General features: G+C 44.8%; 1 protein-coding gene across 2 annotated transcripts in view; it reads right to left on the reverse strand.

Moving 5' to 3' along the window:
- The window catches only part of Myo16 (myosin XVI), a 427,263-nt gene that overhangs the window by 267,496 nt on the left and 140,122 nt on the right, over window positions 1-19,645 (reverse strand). For both annotated transcript variants that reach the window (XM_041673988.1, XM_041673987.1), the window contains exon 4: window positions 18,501-18,644. In XM_041673988.1, coding sequence (XP_041529922.1) covers window positions 18,501-18,644 — 144 coding nt within the window. The remainder of the gene's footprint in view (window positions 1-18,500; window positions 18,645-19,645) is intronic.

Raw genomic sequence — 19,645 nt, forward strand, 5'->3', positions numbered from 1 at the left:
ATTATAACCCCAGAAAATTATTTGGCAGACACCAACAAACCAATGACAAAGTTTCACAGGATTGGAAAGAAACCAAAATATCTCACATATATAAAGCAGAACAAGGTTTTAGCTATCCTGGGTTTTTTGCTTTTCCATACAAAAGAAACTGATAATCAAAAGAACAAATAATCCAATTTTAAAAATGGGGTACAGATATAAACAGAGAACTCTCAACAGATAAGTCTAAAATGGGTGAAAGACACTTAAGGAAATGCTCAACATCCCTAGCCATCAGAGAAATGCAAATCAAAACAACTCTGAGATTCCATCTTACATTGGTCAGAATGGCCAAGATAAAAAAGACTGATATCAATTTATACTGGAAAGGATGTGGGATAAAGGGAACACTCCTGCATTGCTGGTGGGAATGCAAATTGGTACAGCCCCTTTGGATATCAGTATGGCGATTTCTTAAAAAATTAGGAAACAATCTACCTCAAGATCCAGCAATACCACTTTTGGGTATATACCCAAAGGATGCTCAATCATACCCACAAGGACATGTACTCAAGTATGTTCACAGCAGCATTGTTTGTCATAGCCAGAACCTAGAAACAACCTAAATGGCCCTCAACTGAAGAATGAATAAAGAAAATGTGGTACATTTACACAATGGAGTACTGCTCAGCGGGGAAAAAATGACAAATGGATGGAACTAGAAAACATCATATTGAGTGAGGTCACCCAAACCCAGAAAGACAAATATCATATGTACTCTCTCATAAGTGACTTTTAGACATAAAGTAAAGAAAAACCAGCTTACAATTCACAATCCCAGAGGATGTAGACAACAAAGAGGATCCAAAGAAAGATAAACTTGGATTTAAATAGGAAGTAGAAAAAGACAAGATCTCCTGAGTAAATTGGGAACATGGGGATCATGGGAGAAAGTAGAAGGGGAGTGGGGAGGAAGGAAGGGAGCAGAGAAAATTATATAACTCAATAAAAACAATAAAAAAGCAGGACAAAGTTGGACTTCATCCAAGCACAAGACTGTCAGGAGATATAATTGACACGTGTGATATTGCTGAAAAACATGTATGAAGAGATCAGTATACCTGCATTTCCTATCTTCCTACACACACACACACGACACACACACAGACACATACAAACTCACACAGACATACACAGAGACACAGAGAGACATACACATACACACACATAAACAAATAAAAACAAAACAGACTTTTTTTCTCTTTTAAAGAAAGCAGTCTCTCATAGTGAAGGTTTTAGACACAGAAAGGACCAAATGAGAAGACTCCTTACTTTAAAATCTCATAATCTTTGAGTGGGGACATCTTTCAGGGCTCAGCAGAGATGCCAGGGCCCCGGCCGGCTATGAGGGAGGAGGCTGCTGTCAGAACATTCACTACCAAAGCCAGCAATCAGCCCTGCCTGGTGAGGGATGGGGAGGTCACTCCAGTGATCCCTGTGGCTGCCAGCTCTGCCTGGTGAAATGGGCCAGGGAGGTCTTTACAGTGATCTCAGAGGCCTCAATGCAGCAGGTTCTCACGTCTCTCATTCCCAGCAATCACTGCCCATAGCTTCCATTATTAAAGTAGACAGAGAATTAGCAGCATTTAACTTTCCTTTGGATTGTAGATCTTTGGCAGATAATACAGCTGGTAATAGAGTTGGGTGGCCCACTTATTCATTAAGGAACTGTGTGCTGAACTTTTATTATGATTAAAATGTGCTTTGAGAATTTAATGCTCACAAATTTTTCATGGCAATAAAAATTAAAAGCCTTTATTATGGCTGTTTAAAAAATTTATAACAGTTGAGTTATACTGAAACAGAGTTTTATAGCTCCTTCTGTGAACCTACTCAGGTCAATGGTTACTACTTGGGGAGACCATAAATACTTATGTGTGCCCTTGTTGCCATGGTAAATACCACAATGAAGCATGTAAGAGACAGAAAACAGTCCCTGGGATCCCAAGGGGTTGGGGTGAGTAGTATGTCCAGTCATCCATCCTAAGAACATCCCCAAATAGCCTGAGCATGACAGTTTGCCATAGTGGTAAGGGGAGGGTGGCCCTACAGACGGTGAGGACAGAGGTCTAAACGTGACGTCCCAGACCAAAGAAGAAAACTCAGTATGGGCCAGCGTGAGCATAGTGATCTAGCAGACAGTGAATGGAAAAGCTGGGAGAGCCCTCTGGAAGAGTTACATCATAGAGAGGAAGGAGAATTAGAAGGGAACCCCTGACGAGCTTGGGTGGGAAAGAGATAAGAAGGAAGGAGGACGTGGCTAAGGATGGAGATGACTGATTATCCACGCGGAAGACAGCTCAAGAGGAAGAAGGGTCTGGAAGACTTCAGACTGGACCTCAGCAGCAGGCTGAGCCATGGGGCATGAGAGGGGGAAGAGGAGAAGGGAGAGTTGGGGAAGCCGAGAAGCCAGGGACCAAGAGAGTGGGAAGCCAAGAAAGTGTCATAACCAAAATGACTGAGTTCTATAGGGAAGGGCTGGAGAGTTCAGGGTGAGGGGGCAGGGTCTGCCAGGGACCAGCAGTGCTGAAAGAGTGACCACCATCCTCCTTGAAATGCTAAGGAGCCCCTTAGTGTGTACCGGTTTGAGACCTAACAGTTCTTCCAATGGGCTGTGAACTATCCTTTTAAAATGTGGGGCATGCGTCAGAAACAAAGGTAAAAGGGAAGGAAATGGGGGCACACAGAAGGGTCTGTGGGTGAAATGTTCCCCCTCCCACAGCCTGTGTTTGAATTCTTAGTCCCCAGCTGTCTTGGGAAACCACAGAGCTTTTAGGAGATGGGGCTTAGTAACTGGGGGGCGGGGCCTAACTGGAGGACGTGAGTAACTGGGGGCGGGGCCTAGGTGGAGCCCCGCCTCCCTTGAAACCACGCCTCAGAACCAGCCCTTCCTCCCTTAAGCGGCTCTGGGGGATATTCTGTCATCTGGGGAAGGTAACCAGTGTGGCAGGCAGGGAAGTGTCCACTATGAGAGATGGCATAACAATAAAGAAAAAATCAGCAAAACTAAACTGTCTAGACTATGCAGTGACGTTTATATGACAAAGCTGCCTGTTATTAACGACCATGTTATTGAAGGAAGACTTCAGGTCTGGAGACATACAGAGAATGAGGGCACTCCTGACCTCCGCCCCTCCTGACCTGAAGCTAGGAGCTGTGGCATCTTATTTCAGAGCTTACTGAAGTACCAGGCCGTGAGGAGGGAGGCTGTGGGCAGAAGGTGCAGGGCTGAAACCAGCAGTCAGTACTGCATGGTGAATGGGTCTGGAAAGGGAGAGGACTCTCTGATGTGGGGCTGGCCACACACGCACCCTTGAGTTACCTAACACAGATAGGCTCCCGTTGGGTCTCAGGAAGTGCATATGTCTAGAAGTGACAGTCTGGCCTCACTTCAAACTGGACTACAGAAGGATTTCAGTGGTTAAGTAAAAGCCAGCATTCCTTAGAAACTTGTGAAGCCAGTGCCGGTGTGCTTGTCTCTGGCAGCAGGAACATATGGCTCTCCATTGGCATGTATGTGCGGCTGCATATCAAAGCCAACACTGGCCTCCATTTCCTGCAGCCTCTACTCTCATGTACTTGTTACACATTCCAAAGCCCACACTAGCATCCTGGCCCCTCTCACCTCCCCCTCCACTCTGCTAGCTCCCAGGTTGTTGTGGTTCATAAACCTACCCCCAGGTACCTGTTTGATCTCTATAGAATGGCTAGTCTTTGCTGTTCTCCCATTTTTTTCTGAAACCAAGAAACAACCCTGGCCAAGTCCAGTCTGCTTCCTATTCTCTCTGCCCTGGATTCTTCCAGTTGCCCTTGGCTGTTCTCTCTTATCCACAACAAAAAACCTTCCCCCTAGGCCGAGGACACCAGGACAGCACTACCCACAGAATCAAGCAAGCAAGACTCATAGGGGCTCACAGAGCCTATATGGGTCTGAGCTAGGTCCTCTGCATATACGTTATGGTTGTGTAGCTTGGTGTTCTCGTGGGACTTCTAACAGTGGGAGCAGGGTTGTCTGATGGAGGAAGGTCATTGGTTAAATAAAGAAACTGCCTTGGCCCATCTGATTGGGCAGAATTTAGATAGGCGGAGTAAACAGAACAGAATGCTGGGAGGAAGAAGAAGTGAGCTCAGAAATCATGAAGCTCCTCTCAGAGCCAGACGTGATGAAACAAGCCGCCAGGTCAGACATGCTGAATCTTTCCCGGTAAGCGCACCTAGTGGTGCTACACAGAATATTAGAAATGGGCTAAATTGATACATGAGAATTAGCCTAGAAGAGGCTAGATATAATGGGCCAGGCAGTGTTTAAATGAATACAGTTTGTGTGTTGTTATTTCGGGGTATAAGCTAGCCAAGCGGCCAGGAGCCGGGCTGTGGGAAGAGGCCCGCAGCTCCCACAACAGTTGTCTCTACTCTTCGGCCTGCTCTCAGGACCCATTCCCTCCTACTGGGTTGCTTCGCCCAGCCTTGATATGAGGGTATGTGCCTAGTCTTATTGTAACTCGTTATGCCGTGTTTGGCTGGTACCCCTGGGAGCCTCACTCTTTTCTGAAGGGAAAAAAGAGAAGGAGTGGATTTGGGGAGAAAGGAGTTAGGGGGTGGCTGGGAGGATGGAAGGAAGGGAAAACTGTGGTTGGGATGTAAGAGAGAAGGATTAAAAAAAATCTACCTCAAAACCAAACAAAAATACCTTTCCCCTAATCGTGGAATGGTCATTTTGGTGGCTTCTTTCCCCTAATCATGGAATGGTCATTTTGGTGGCTTCTTTTCCCCTAATCATGGGATGGTCATTTTGGTGGCTTCTTTCCCCTTAATCATGGGATGGTCATTTTGGTGGCTTCTTTTCCTTTAACCATGGTATGGTCATTTTGGTGGCTTCTTTCCCCTAATCATGGAATGGTCATTTTGGTGGCTTCTTTTCTGGCCTTGCACTTCCATCTCCCAGTATGAATTTGAGGAATTCTCTAAATATTCTGAAGGGGGACACTGGGGTACCAAGAATAGCATAGTACTCCATGATCCTCTCCTTGTGATGCAAGTGTTCATCATTTAAAATTTTATCCCTCGCCTTTGGCTAGACTTTCCGACTCTCTACAATAAACACGGTAAATTCCCCTGGACTGTGGTCTTCTGAAAATAAGTAAGGAACGAAACTGTCTTTGAGGCGAAAGCCCCGAGCCACTGTGGCATGCCTCTAGTAAGTCTGACGTCTGCTGAATGCAAAGGTGAGAAGAAATTTAGACACACTAAAGATTATCTGGGGAGCGAGCTGCAGTGACATTTGGATCAATGAATGGTTGGAATATAATTAAAGGTCGGCTCTCCAATTAAAAGAAATAGTTTTACAAGGAAGCCCATTGAGAACGTGTTTCAGAGAAAAGGCCAGGGAACGGGGTCATGAGGTGAGGACAGCTGGGGAGAAGGGGGAGGAGAGAGGGGAGGAGGGTGTCATGCAGTACAGAAATGCAGCCTGGTCCTGTGTCATTTGTGCTGCACATCCTCGGAAGGCAGGCAAGCCCTCTGTGGGAGGCTTTGTGTGCAACACACGTAGGTGCTCGGTAAATGTTTATTGACTAAAGCCTTGCATGGAACCAGCCGGTGCCCCTTGCTCATTAGTCATTCATTCAATTATTGTCCCCAAAGCAGCCTGCTTACTTTGTTAAATGAATGTTTGGTTGATCAGAGTCCATACCTGCCTTGAGAAAACACAGATTTATAAACAGACTGAAGGATTGGGGAGTTGACATTCTCTGTCCCTCAGTGTCATGCACTGATGGCCTGAATGTATGATCTCTCTCTGGCTTCTTCAGATACCAGCACGTATGTGTCATGTTCTTCCTTTGGTTAAAAGTTACGGCTTAGGGTAAGGGCCCTTGCTGCCAAGCCTGAAGACCCGAGGTCCTTACCTGGAATACACATGGTGAAAGAAGAAAACCCACAGCCCCAAGTTGTCCCCTGAGCTCCAAACGCACACCACGGCACACTCATGTACACACATGCATGCGCACGCATGCGCGCGCGCATGCGCGCGCACGCACACACACACACAGTAACTGAATGCTGGAGGAGTTTTTAAAAGGATATCCTATTCCCATTTTAATTTTCCACTCAATGACATTTACACACATAAACAAAGAAACCACAAAATTTTAGTCTGGTCTTCACCCTTCAGGAGGAATGTGGTTTGCGGTTCTCTCCATCCTTGCCTACCGTGTCTGACTGGCTAACAACTCCTCCCAGAAATACAGCCTCCAGGGGGATTCTCTAGGCTTTTCCCTCCGCCTTTCACAACAAGCTCTGGTTTTCTCCTCAACCTGGCTTCTTTTCCTCTCTCTGTGCAGCCTCCTGCTTCCCTAAAGATGGTTATAATTGGCTTACTTTTCAAGTGCTCTTTCTGTTTTTAGAGTCCACGTTTCCTGGGCTGATCTGATTTCCTGCTGGCTTCTGCTGCCTTCACATGAAGATATGATGCTGAGTTCCAGACCAGCTGCTCCTGCGCTTCCCTGGGCAGGGTGTCCACGAACCCCAGTGCTAACGTGTCCTACAAGGACACACGTGTGCTTCCCCAGGCAGAGTGTCCAGGAACCCCAATGCTAACATGTCCTACAAGGACACACGTGTGTTTCCCCAGGCAGAGTCTCCTGGAACCCCAGTGCTAACATGTTCTACAAGGATCACATGACCCTTCTCTTACAGATTTACCACTGGTGTTTACTTTTGTGGCAAACTGTGCCAGTCCTTCAAGTTTCTACAAAACACATTGTTGAAATAATTATATAGATGTGTGGGTGTGTGTGTGTACACATATATGTATATATAATTTTAAAAATATTTCTTATTTCTTGTGGGGAGTGGAGCAATCTCTCTCTCTCTCTCTCTCTCTCTCTCTCTCTCTCTCTCTCTCTGTATGTATGTATATGTGTGTTAGCCAGTGTGAATAAGTTTTCTCTTCGCACCATTTCCACCATGAGGGGTCTTGGGGATCAAACTCAGGTCATCAGGCTGGATGGCAAGTTCCTTTACTCCCTGAGCCATCTTTCTTCATTCCTGGACATGGAATCATTCTTAAATCCTGCCCTTCTTGAACACAAACACGAAGGCCACTGACAAGACTGTAGATTCCATCTTTAAAACCTGTTACCTCTGTGGCCTTCACTCCCATCCCTGTTGTTCCCAGGGATACCATCTCTGTATTCATGATACCTTCCAGGTAGTGTGTGATTCTCTTTTTTTACAAGGCACATCCTCTGAGGTCTCCTTCCATGCTGTGGTCCAGAGCTACCTGCCTAGCCCAGGAGTAGGATCTATGTTTCAGCTTCATAGGTTCTTCATCTAGTCCATCACAGTCAAAAGCCCTGACATTGAATAGCCTGCAGATCACTTGTGGTACTTTAGTGCATTAAATACTAAGAAATAAATCAGTGCTCCACAAGGATTGTCCATGGTTAAATGCAGAAACCATATTTCCCAGTTTCGGCCAGACCCTCTGATTTAAGCACAGTCTCCAATTTGTGGAAAAATTTTAATAAAAAATGTGTTACATATTTTCTTTTTGCAGTGTTAGGGATCGAACCTATGGTCTGCCACATATTAGGTAAATGCATTACCAACTACACATATACCACTTTTATTTAAATTTTAGTATGTGTCAGGGTTTTGTTAAGTTGCCCTGGCTGGCCACAGATTTCCCCTGCAACAACTTAAGTAACTCTTATTGTCCAATCCCCAGATCTTGAATTCACCTGTACCTCGAGTCCCTTTTGTGTTCCCCACCTGCTGTTCTCAGGTGAGAAGGCATAGATGTTCCAACAACACCAGGTGAGAGTCATGGGCTTGCACATTGCAGGACAGTTTAGCTACATTACAAAATATATATGTATGCTCATGATCGGCATCTGTAGGAGGAAGGCAGGAGTTACAGGAATGGGGGACAGTGACACGCTAGGGACCAATGTGAGCCTGGGGATAATCAGTCCTCACAATCCCCAACCTGAGATCGTCCTGGTGTGAACACCTGGGAAAGATGGACTAAGGTTAGGCATGCTCACACCTTGAAAGGAGACTGAGTCACACTTCCAGGGACTGCCCTGCTGTGTGCAGTGGCTGTGGGGACTTCCAGTCCCGCCGACTGTATGTCTTCACTGATTGCAACTCTACAGTATTTGACCATAATTTATTTTCTCTACCTATTAACCTCTGCACAGATGGTCAGGGAAAATAACCTATCAATCAGCTGTCCTTTCTCCTCTCACAGGCAACCTGGCTGCATCAGCTTTGGGTTGTGTTTTATGGCGCACTGTCGAGAGGTTGAAGACCTCTCTGGCTGCGTTACAGGATGCCCTTCGTTACTCTATCAGTGATGGAGCCCTGAGACATATCTCCATGCTGGGAGGCACTAGGGTAAGATGGAAATCATCTTCTTCCCATGCTCAGGGCAGGCAGGACTGAGGTGGTGATGGGCTTGAGGCACAGTCTGTAAAGGTGTCGGTGGGACACTCTTTTCCTAGAGATGCGCTGACATCCCTCTCTATGGCGCTATTTTGGTTCACTGGTTAAATCATCGCAAACAAGTGGGCACAGTCTCACTGTGGACGAGGCACCATGCAGGGTTCTGTAGAACTGGGGAAGCAGTGACAGGACCATGGTAGCTGATTCTGAAGAAACAGACTGGGCCTAAGGCAGCAAGTCTAGACCCAGAGCCTACAGATAGCTTTTGTGCATGTGGACATTGGATGTTCTCATAGCCACTTGACTTTGACTTATGTTTCCTTGCAAATCTATCTGAACTTCTACCAATAACTGGATAGTCAGACTGATGATATCATCTGGTGGCTCCTTGCTTTGTTCCTTGTAGAAACCCAAATTACAGATTTATTACATATCTGCTTCTTCCTAGCTGCAGAAAATGCATAACGAAAACTTTGTTTGGTACCAGTTAACTTTACTGACTTAATGAGGCTAAACATACGTATTTCCTCTATAGCGTGTATTTCCATCTGATCCATGGCTCTTAACCTCTCAAAGGCATGACTGAGAGTCTTCAAGTGTTACATGAGGGACTACAAGGACAGGTCTGCTAAACATTCCAGCATTCTGCTTTTGCATGGGTTCCGTGCAAGTTGAACTGCGATACCCCTCGGATTTCTCAAGCATTGCTCACCCTGGTTCTTTCATGCATCATTCCCTAAATCTCCCCTTCAGCTTCTGAGTGACAGCAGACATTGTGTTCTTCCTGACTTGTGTTATGGCTAGTGAGTGATTTAACTGACATAACATATTGACATGAGAACAAGACAAGATATTCAAGGTATGGAAAGGCGGAGAATACAGCAGAGCATCTGTGTGTACTGTGTATGAATGTCTGCATGTGTGTGCCTGTATTTGCATGTGTATGTCTGTTTGTGTGTATGTGTATCTCTGCACGTGTTTGAGCATGTGAGTATGTATGTGTATGTATATACATGTGTATGAATGTCTGCATGTGTGTGCCGGTATTTGCATGTGTATGTGTATTTCTGCATATGTCTATGAGTGTGCATGTGGATATGTATGTGCATGTGTGTGGACATGCGTGTGAATGTCTGTATATATATATATATATCTTTGCATGCGTGTGAGAGTCTGTGCATGTGTATGTGTGTACATGCATGTGTGTACATGTGCATATGTGTGCATGTATATATCTCTACGTGTGTGTGTCAGTGTGTGTGCATGTGTATTGTGCTTATGAAAAGGGGAGGTGGGGAGGTGATGTGGGATTCCCCTCTGTATGCTGTGATTAGCATTAATGAATAAAGAAACTTCCTTGGCCTGTGATAGGGCAGAACTTAGGTAGGCGGGGAAGATGGAACTGAATGTTGGGAGGAAGAAGGGCAGAGTCAGGGAGACACCATGAAGCCACCCTCACCAGAGACAGACATGCTAAAACTTTGCTGGTAGGCCACGACCTCATGGTGACAACCTCGTGGTGATACACAGATTAATGGAGATGGGTTAAATTAATATGCAAGAGTTAGCCAATAAGATGCTAGAGCTAATGGGCCAAGCAGTGATTTAATTAATATAGTTTCTGTGTGGTTATTTCAAAGCTAAGCTAGCCAGGTGGCGGGGACAGACAAGCGGGCCCTCTTCCTATATGTGTATATGTGTGAATGTGTGTATATGTGTGTACATGTATGTACACATGTGTGTGCATGAACACGTGAGTGTCAGTATGTGTGCACGTGTGTATGTTCGTATGTGTGTGTGTGCACAGGTGCATGTATTATGTGGAGTAGAAATTTCCACCATGCCCACAAAAAGGCCATTGGTACTCGCGTTTACTTTTACACAGAATTCTGAGATACGTAGAGATAACGTTTCTTAATCAGCACCAACAGCAAAAGGCTTCTGGAGGTTTTGATTCAGAGAATAAAGTGCGTAAAATCTGCCACAGGGATTTTCGCTTGGCAGGGCCCGGCTTAAGCTTCCCAAATTAAATAATTTAAAAAGGAGCAAGTTTCATTATGTCTTCATTGAACATGATAAAACAGCTAACATATAAATTACTCAACACCATATTTCTATTAATATTAAAATACCCAAATGTGGCAGATGTAATATATATAATATCGGAAAGGGAACAAAGATGTGGAGTCCTGGGTGGAGACAGGATGTCACGCTGGGTTGAGGAAGGTGCAGTGCTGGTCTCATGACCCTAAGCTCACACAGCGAGCTCATCTTTACAGTGCTCTGACATTACAGTATGGTTTCCAAAAAATGCTACCAGACAGAAGAAAGCTTCCGTAAATATAAATGCAGAGGAATGTCTGACTTCATGCAGTTTGATTTATTAACATGCAGCCTCCTCAGGACCCCTGGATGAGCTCCATATCGAGTGGGAAGTACCATCCTCCATGCCTGAGGGTGACCATGACCCAGATCTGCTTCTCTAGGACTGAAGCCAGGAACTCACGTCTCCATCTGCTCCCAGGAAAGCTACTAACTATGAGGTATGTTCTACTGAGCATCTCCCTGTGCAACATCCATGATGAACAAACGTGGGCTGCTCTCTGATCACCAACTCCTCAGAAATAACATACAGAGAGATGTCATTTGCACCAAAGACAGAATCTGCCCCAAGTGTATGAATCTGGGCTGTCACACAGGAGACAAGAAGTTTACCAGCACTGGGAGAACCCGAGCCTCACTCTCTGGAGGCTGACTCCAAGATCAAGGCATAGGCAGAGACCACATCCACATCCAGAGAGGTCCCTATGGCTTAAAGAGATGTCCTAAGAAGTTAGAAGAGGTTAGGTAGCTCTATTTGTATGGACATCAATCTTAATCCTGGTGCCACTATCCTCATGAGCTAAGTGTTCCCCTAAATTTTTTACAGTCTTATCCCATGACTTTGAGTGGTTGGAGTCTAAGGTGTGAATTTTAGGGGTCACATTCTTCCAGAACATACCACTGAGTCCTCAAATTATTTTGGTGTTTGAAGGATTCTCAGATGTGACATCCCCTGGATTAGGCACCTGTGTGGCCACATGATTTAGTGACACATAAATGACCTGAAATTTGAAAAACAGTCATAGTTCACAACTCACTTTATCATGAAGGTAAGAGTGAGTGATGTCAGCTGTCAGGTGCCTCTGAACCACCGGTCAAAGGTGGGAAACTCGGGTTACAAAATGGAACTGTCTACAGACAACTTAAGAATAAAAATATCAAAGCGCTGCCGGTGAACTGGTGGCAGAATAATGCCCTCAGCCACACACAGCCACGCGGACAATGTGTATGGATCTCAGAACCTCATTTGTAATGATCCCATCAGGCGCTTTTGTCTCGTGGGCCATTCCAAAGTGTGTACCCATTTCTCTAATACATAGTATCTGCTTTTTCAATCTTGCATTTTACTTTTAATTATGTGTATGTGTGTGGATGGGTGGGCATCTGTGCACACAAGTTCACCTCACCCAGGAGGCTAGAAAAGGGCGTCAGAGCCACTGAAGCTGGAGAAACAGGCAGTTGTTAGCTGCTCAACATGGATTCTGGGAACTGAACTCTGGTCCTCTGGAAGAGGACTAAGTACCCTTAACAGCGAAATCGTATCTCCTTCTACAGAATTTTGTTTCCCAAGTAGAGGTTTCTAGGAACACCTGAAGTGGATAGTGGAGGTTAAATTTGGTCCTACATTTACATCATCACTATTCTAAAAACTTACGATAATCTCTAAATCGACTGTTGTAAATTCTACCTCAGCCTCTTCATGGAAAGAAGAAGGCACAAACACTTGCAGACATTTTAGCACCACTTTAAAGCTGTTGTAGTGTGATTGCTACAACGTGCAGGAGCCACGCCTGGTTTAGAAAAGTACCCACAGCAAAGTGTCCACTTTCCTTGGCCAAGGACCCACTGTGACCATGATGCTGACCAGTCCTTGCTCCACTTCTGACCCATGCCCATCAACTTGCCTCAAGTTCAATTTGGCAATCTCTATGTATGTGTAAATGCATGTGTGATGGGACCCTCTTTCTCCCAATGGTTTTGAGAGGCTGGACCAGGTTGGGCATGGCCTTGGGTACCAAAAAGGTGTGTGCCCGTCCCTTCCCACTCTCTCTCTCTCTCCCCCTGTAGGCCCATATTTCTACATGATGTGGCATCCAGGCTCTAAAGCCATAGGCCCCATTCAAAGCAGCCACGTAGCCCTGCAGACAGGCTGTCACTGCCCTAACAAAGGGTCAGGATGTTGTTTTGCTTCTTTCTTTGTAATTTGGAGGATGCCTGATAGAGATGCTGATTCAAGCCTACGTGACAGCTAGCATACATAGCAGACAGGTAGTTGTGGACCTGACTAAAAGCCATTCACCTGGTTACCTGGGAGACAAAATGCTAATGTATTTCCCCGAAATTAAGTTTTAGTATAAAGACTGTTTGGAGAATAAACGAGAGGAATTCTTCAGGATGTGAACTCAGGATATCAAGAAGGATCTCTGACAGTCTCCCTCCTGATTAAACCATGTGAGTCGTGTCTTTATTCCAGCCTCCTCCATGCTGGTCCAGAGAGAGATAGTTTATGTTGGGGTCTGGTAGAGAAATAAATGAGGGTCTGGGCTAGCACTGGACCCTGACATTTCCCCCACCACACCTGAGTGCTGGATTCTGTTCCTGTTCCCCGTTCATGCAGAGGACTGTTATTTATGAGTTTCCTCTAAATAAAGAACTTCTTATTATACTCAACTCTGAGCTAGTGTGGGACTGCTTTACCCGCATTTGCCTTCACGTGTGTGTGTCGTGTGTGTGTCTGTGTGTGTGTGTCTGTGTGTGTGTGTGGGGGTGTGTGTGGGGTGTGTGTGTGTGTGTGTGTGTGTGTGGTGTGTGTGTGTGTGTATAGCGGTGGTTTGAAGAGGTAAGACCCCCACAGACTCACACATATGTACTGACCTCAGGCTGGGTTCCAGGTGCACAGCTGAAGTCTTACCAGGCAGAGTGGCACACGTCTTTCTCAGTCCCAATTGTGGATGCCTGATTTTCTCAGCCCTTCCCAGGATTAGGTTTCTAGGGATGCCTCGGATGTACAGACCAGTGACTCCATCTCAGAGCACAAAGCTGTGGCTGAGGCTTTAATTACAAGCCTAAAAGTATTGGAACTGAATGGCTGCAGTATAGACAGGGCTCTGTCAACACCTGCATTAGACTCCAGCTAAACTTACTCTATTTCCCTCACGGAGGAAAGAAAGACGGTAACTATATTTTACTGGAAACACAGATCTCTTAAATTATGAAGTGGTGATCATCTGTAAGTTTGAGGAAGTGGGAACTATCTACGCTGCCAAAACGGTTCTTAAAATATATCCCCTAAATATGGAAAAAACCACACACCACTGAATTCATGTTTGGGTAAAATATCTTAAGGCATGGAAAATAGTCAGGAAATTATGTGAATTTAAGCATCCCTGAAAATAAGCAATCTAAATCTAAGCATTACGTGTGTTCTACACACACATACACATACTTACACAGAAAATATGCAATGTGAACATAGTATGAATTCAAGTCTTAGGTACGTGCTCTACACAGGCTCATAATTTACATGTGTACATGCACATGCATCCACATGCATATTCATATACACATATACGTGTATACACATAGATATACATGTATCTCCAACAGATACATATTATGCACACATACACAAACATATGTACATAACAAACATGTACCTAATATACACACATACATAACATACACATACATAATACACATAATGCATAATACACATATATAATACTTACATGCATATAACACATAAACACACATAATACACACACAGTGAAAGAAAATTGGAGTGATTTTCCTGATAGGTTTTCCTTCCTTCCTCCTTTCCTCCCTCCCTCCTCCCTCCCTTTCCCCCTCTCTTTTGTTGTATAGCCAGTGCTTTTGAAGTAACTAGTTCTTGGGATTAGAAAGAAAAAAAAATCACTTAAACAAAGGACATCAGAAATTAAATCCATTGAGTAGGCCTTAGCGACACAAGCGATTACACTTTCAGAATCGTCTTTTCCCTAAAAGCGTCTGGCTGGGACAACTCTCCCTGTTTTCTCTCAGATGCTTCTGAATTGCTGCCAATATTTATAAGAATCAACAACATGATTTAAATAACTTTATACATTTCATGTAGCTCACCTTTGAATTTATGCTTTTGAATTTTAAAACCATTCTTTTCTTATATGAGGAAATAATATACAAATAGAAGTGTTAAGAATGTTAGCGATCCCAAGACGGAGACTGTCACACAGAAACACAACTGGTCAAACACAGAGGACAGCTGCTCATGAGGAGCCAGCTCCCAGGGAGATTGACAGCACAGCCCTGGGCCTACTGTTCACGGATGCTGCTCAAGAGGATATGCAAAGATCTTAATAAGCGGAGGACCAGAAAAGTCTGCCCTGAGATTGCATCCTGTAGAAATGATGTCACCAGTGATACCACAACAATATGGATACCCAAACCAGACCTGGACAAGGACAGAATCAGGAAACATACTAACATGGATGGCAGAGATCTTATGGGACCCTCCCCTAGACAAAGAAGTACAGTTAACTAAGGAATGCAAAGAATGGGAGTCTTTCCTGGAAGAGTCCTCAAAGTGGCTATCCAATATCAAGTGGTCAGCCCTGAAATTGCGTGCACACACACACACACGTGCACACACACACACGTGCACACAGTCGCATCAGGTTGGATCTATATATTTATGTATTTATACTTATAGGTAACAATAACTTTAATTAACATAAAAGAGGCCATGAGTTTGAAAAGGAGTGAGAAGGAACATGGAGGGCTTGGAGGGAAGAAAGGCAAAGGGCAAAATGATGCAATTATATTTTAATTTAAGAGATAAATTAGACACGTTTTAAAAAGCATGAGAAGTCTTTGGAAATGTTGAGTAATTATAGCTACAGGCCACATCCAGCCCGTAAGCACAGAGGCTGCTGGCAAACCCAGGGCTCCTCTTCCCAAACACACTTCACATGGGATGGGACAGCCTCTGGAGGGTTCGCATCGAAGCCGGGCAGTGTGTGGAGAGAACAGGTTTTGCTCTTGAGCGTGGTGATGACAACACTCAGGCCATACGCAGAGGTAAGGACTCCTAAGGCAGCCAACAGTGCAGCCCTCAGCCTCAAGAGAGAATTCTCGAGAATAGAAAGCATTTTCTCTGAAGGAACTTGAAGTTTCTTACAATTCTAAGCACACATTATTCTCCAGGGTCCCCTTGTAAATTAGCACCTGCTGCAATCCTCCAAGTCCCTTTTGCTTCTTGACAGCTGCTGGCAGAACAGTGTCACATGATAGGAACCCCTGCCAACCTTCGTGCTTTAGATCAGAACTCATTGGAACTCCCAAAGCCTAGGAGGTCTTCTGCTCCCTCCTTTCCTTTGTTTCTGGATTAAACATAGTCCCCCTGTGTGCCCTTGGCTGCACTATGGTCCTTTCTGCTGTTTTCTGGGCGCTGGGATTACAGATATGAGCCACTGTATCTAAATAGGACTGCTTCAGATGAAAACAAACACATGATCTCCCAAAGTAGATCTACACACACACGTGCACACACACGCACACACACATGCACACATGCATTCACATTCACCTAGCGTGTCTTGCACAGAAGTCTTGTCACACACCTCATGTTTCTGACATACAAAGAAATTTAATATTTTTTGCATGACCGTTTTTCTCTACAACTCAAGGTCACACATTCTTTGAAATTAAATGAGAACCTCCAAACCTCCCTCCTTCCTGCCTTCATTCCTTTCATGGGTCCTTCTTTCCCTTCCTTCCTTCCTTCCTTCCTTCCTTCCTTCCTTCCTTCCTTCCTTTTGTGCTCCACCCAGGTGTAACAGATAGATTGCATTGACTTATGCTGTTATCATTCATATTACCTTTGGAAAAACAGATTTTTGGCCACATGTGTGTTGTCTTTGTGACTGAACACCTTACTCATGTGATCCTCCTTAGCCCTCAGAGCACAGGTGGCCCAATGCGCTGACTAAAGCTGACTATTGCGTAAGACTTTAGTCGGCCTCATGTGTGGCCCTGCTCTCCCAGGTGGCCCTGCTCTCCCAGGTTCATGCTGCCAACTGGAGCACTAAGTACTTCCCATTTGTTATTTTAAGATGAGTCCAGAGATATTTATTGTTGCCTGCCTTACAATCTATTATGATTACTTTTACGAGTTCCTTAATTGTCCCAGTGTGGACGGTTGGGAATGGTCTGCTTAGATCTGCTCTGTATCCTTTGCAAAGCTTGTCTCCCTCCCTTCACAGCTACGAACACTCCATCTTGCAAGTCCATACTCCTTGCCCAGATTCAGTCATCTCTCCTCAATTTAGCTGATTTGTGGGAGAAAATCCTGCTGCCGTTCTACAGTACTGCCCTGTGCTGTCTTTTTACTGTATAAAGTAGCAAACCATTTCCATTTTAGCTTCGGCTTTTAATCTCTTTCAGTTAATGTTTTCCTAGGTTAAATTTTATTTATTTAAGATCTGGTTTTGATCCATTTTTTTTTTCTACTTGATTTAGGATTAAACTGTTCACCTTTCTTGAACTAAAGTTAAACTTATAACTTTAACTTTGTTTAACTTCTTAAGTGGAAAGCCAAAACTATTCATTGCTTCTCAGGAGGGCATGGGGGCATAAGCCATGGTTTAAACAAGTCCACTCTCATGACAAGGTGCGTTGGTGAAGAACACAGGTAACATGCTGATAATTTCAGGGATGATCTAGGGTCGCGTTCAAAAAGTCGGAGGACAGACTGAGCAGATGAACTCTCCACGCTGTAAGGAGTCCGGCAATGCCGTGTGGCGTCCATTCAGGTTAAGACGATGCAAGATTGCTTTAGAAAACCATCGTTCTTCTAAACATTTGTTCTGAGGACTGGGATAAATGTCACCATTTATTGATTTCCCTCGGAAGAGGCCGTTTAACTTCAGGGTGCACCAACTTCACATTGATTTCCTCTTCTGTGCAGTCTCAGAGAGACATACAAAATTTGCCAACGTGTAGCTGGCTCATCGAAACGACGAGCCCTTGTCTATTGATTCCTCAGGCACCAGTTTTCATGCCTAAGCTCACTGCAGTCATGGCTTACAAACGTGCAGCATTCTGGTTCTGTGTGGTCCCTGGGGAGTGCTGCCCCCAGTCCTTAGGGGTGTTCTGAAAGTTATGCTTCCCATGACCACAGTCTCTCTGGCTAAGGTGGGGTGGATCTGCACAAGGGTCATGATGCAGTCATGGGATGAGCTGAGCTTAGTTGTTCAGGTCTGCAGCATCAATTCTGCAATGCCAACCCCAGAGTCTGGACCTGCCTTCCATGGAGACCACATAAGAAAGGTAGCCTTTTGCCCCATGCCTTCCTTAGAAGCCTTGGCATTCTAGGCTAGAAGGGAGCATGCTGGCTGGCAATTGAACCAGGCTTGGGAACCCTGCCTGAACTTAGAACGGGAAAGTCAGTGACACCCAATGATGTGTATTCAGGTATTGGAAGAAAGGTTATTGTTGTTGTTGTAATTTTGGGTATTTCATACATGAGTTCCGTATTTGCATCATAGCCTACCTCTCCCCTACAATTTCTTCTGTGCCCTCCCCATTCCCTCCCAGATTCATGATCCCATTGGAAGAAATGTTTTAACAGTTCAACTGCAGCTGCCTGAATGCGGATTCTTGAGAACAAGCATGGGCATCCCATCAACACTGGTGTGTACCAAAGCATGTGGTTCTAAAGCTTGTCATGACGTGAACATGGGTGATTTTAGGAGCTTCATGCCTGACAACTTTGTTTCTCACTATCTGAGTTCTTGGAGCATGAATGGTGACACAGACGCATGCTTTTCACAAAAGTCGCATGAGGGATACTATCAAATACATGTCTGTCATTGAGTCTTCAAGGGCTAGGTGACCTGGATTAATGTACTTACTAAGACCAGCAACAGGACAATATCAGGGTTGTCGCAGGCACAGGCGATGTGCATGGGTGTCCAAAAGTCCTCATCCTGGTGGTTGACATTGACACCCCTGTCAATGAGGACTTCTGCGATGAAGACATTGTCATATCGAGCACACTGAAAGACAGAAAGGAAACACAAGCTGTAATAAATGATGCAAACATCACTGATAGCCAGAACATGACAGGTGAAGCCCAAAATGTGTTCTCCATCTCCAGTGAGACTAAATGAAAGGGACATATGTCCGATAGTAATAAACCTGAGCTAATAGGCCAAACTGTTTGTAATTAATATTAGGCTTCTGTGTGATTATTTTGGGACTGGGCAGCTGAGTAATGAAAGGACCACCTCTATTTATAGACATGGTCCCCAGGAAGCTCCTTGGGATGGTCTGAATGAAATGGCCCCCATAGACTCATAGGCAGTGGCACTGTTATGAGGTGTGAACTTGTAGAAGTAGGTGTGGCCTTGTTGGAGTTAGCATGCCATTGGGGGGTGGGCTTTTTGGGTTTTCAGAAGCTCAAGTCCTAGTGGATCACTGTCTCTTCCCGACGTCTGCAGATCCAGAGGAAGAACTCTCGGCTCCTTCTCTAGCACCATGTCTGATTTCATGCCACCCACCATGACAATAATGGACGGATCCTCTGTGGTGATTTGAAAGAAAGTGTCCCCAAAAGGGAGTGGCACTATTGGGAAGGTGGCCTTGTTGGAGGAAGAGTGTCACTATGCGGGCAGGCTTTGAGGTCTCTTTTGCTCAAGCTTCCCTCTATGTGATAGTCAACTCCCTGCTGCCTTCTGATCAAGATATAGCATTCTCAGCTCCAGCAACACATCTGTCTGAACACTGACATGTGCCGTGTTGTGATAATGGACTTAACCTCTGAAACTGTAAGTGAGCCACCCCAATTAAAGGTTTCCTTTATAAGAGTTGTTGTGGTCATGCTGTCTCTTCACAGCAATGGAAATCCTAACTACTCCCATGTCAGGAAGAGAGGCTGCTTGGGTGATAAGGATCATAACCCACACAGTAGAAACCGGCACCTATTCCCTCTGGACGCATTAGATACCTGTATCTGTCTTCAGAGGAGGGGACACTAGGTTTCAATTTAACATCATTC

The sequence above is a fragment of the Microtus oregoni genome, unplaced genomic scaffold (genome assembly GCF_018167655.1).
Source record: "Microtus oregoni isolate MIOR12 unplaced genomic scaffold, Mior012 000024F_ref0000369, whole genome shotgun sequence".
Classification (NCBI taxonomy): Eukaryota; Metazoa; Chordata; class Mammalia; order Rodentia; family Cricetidae; genus Microtus; species Microtus oregoni.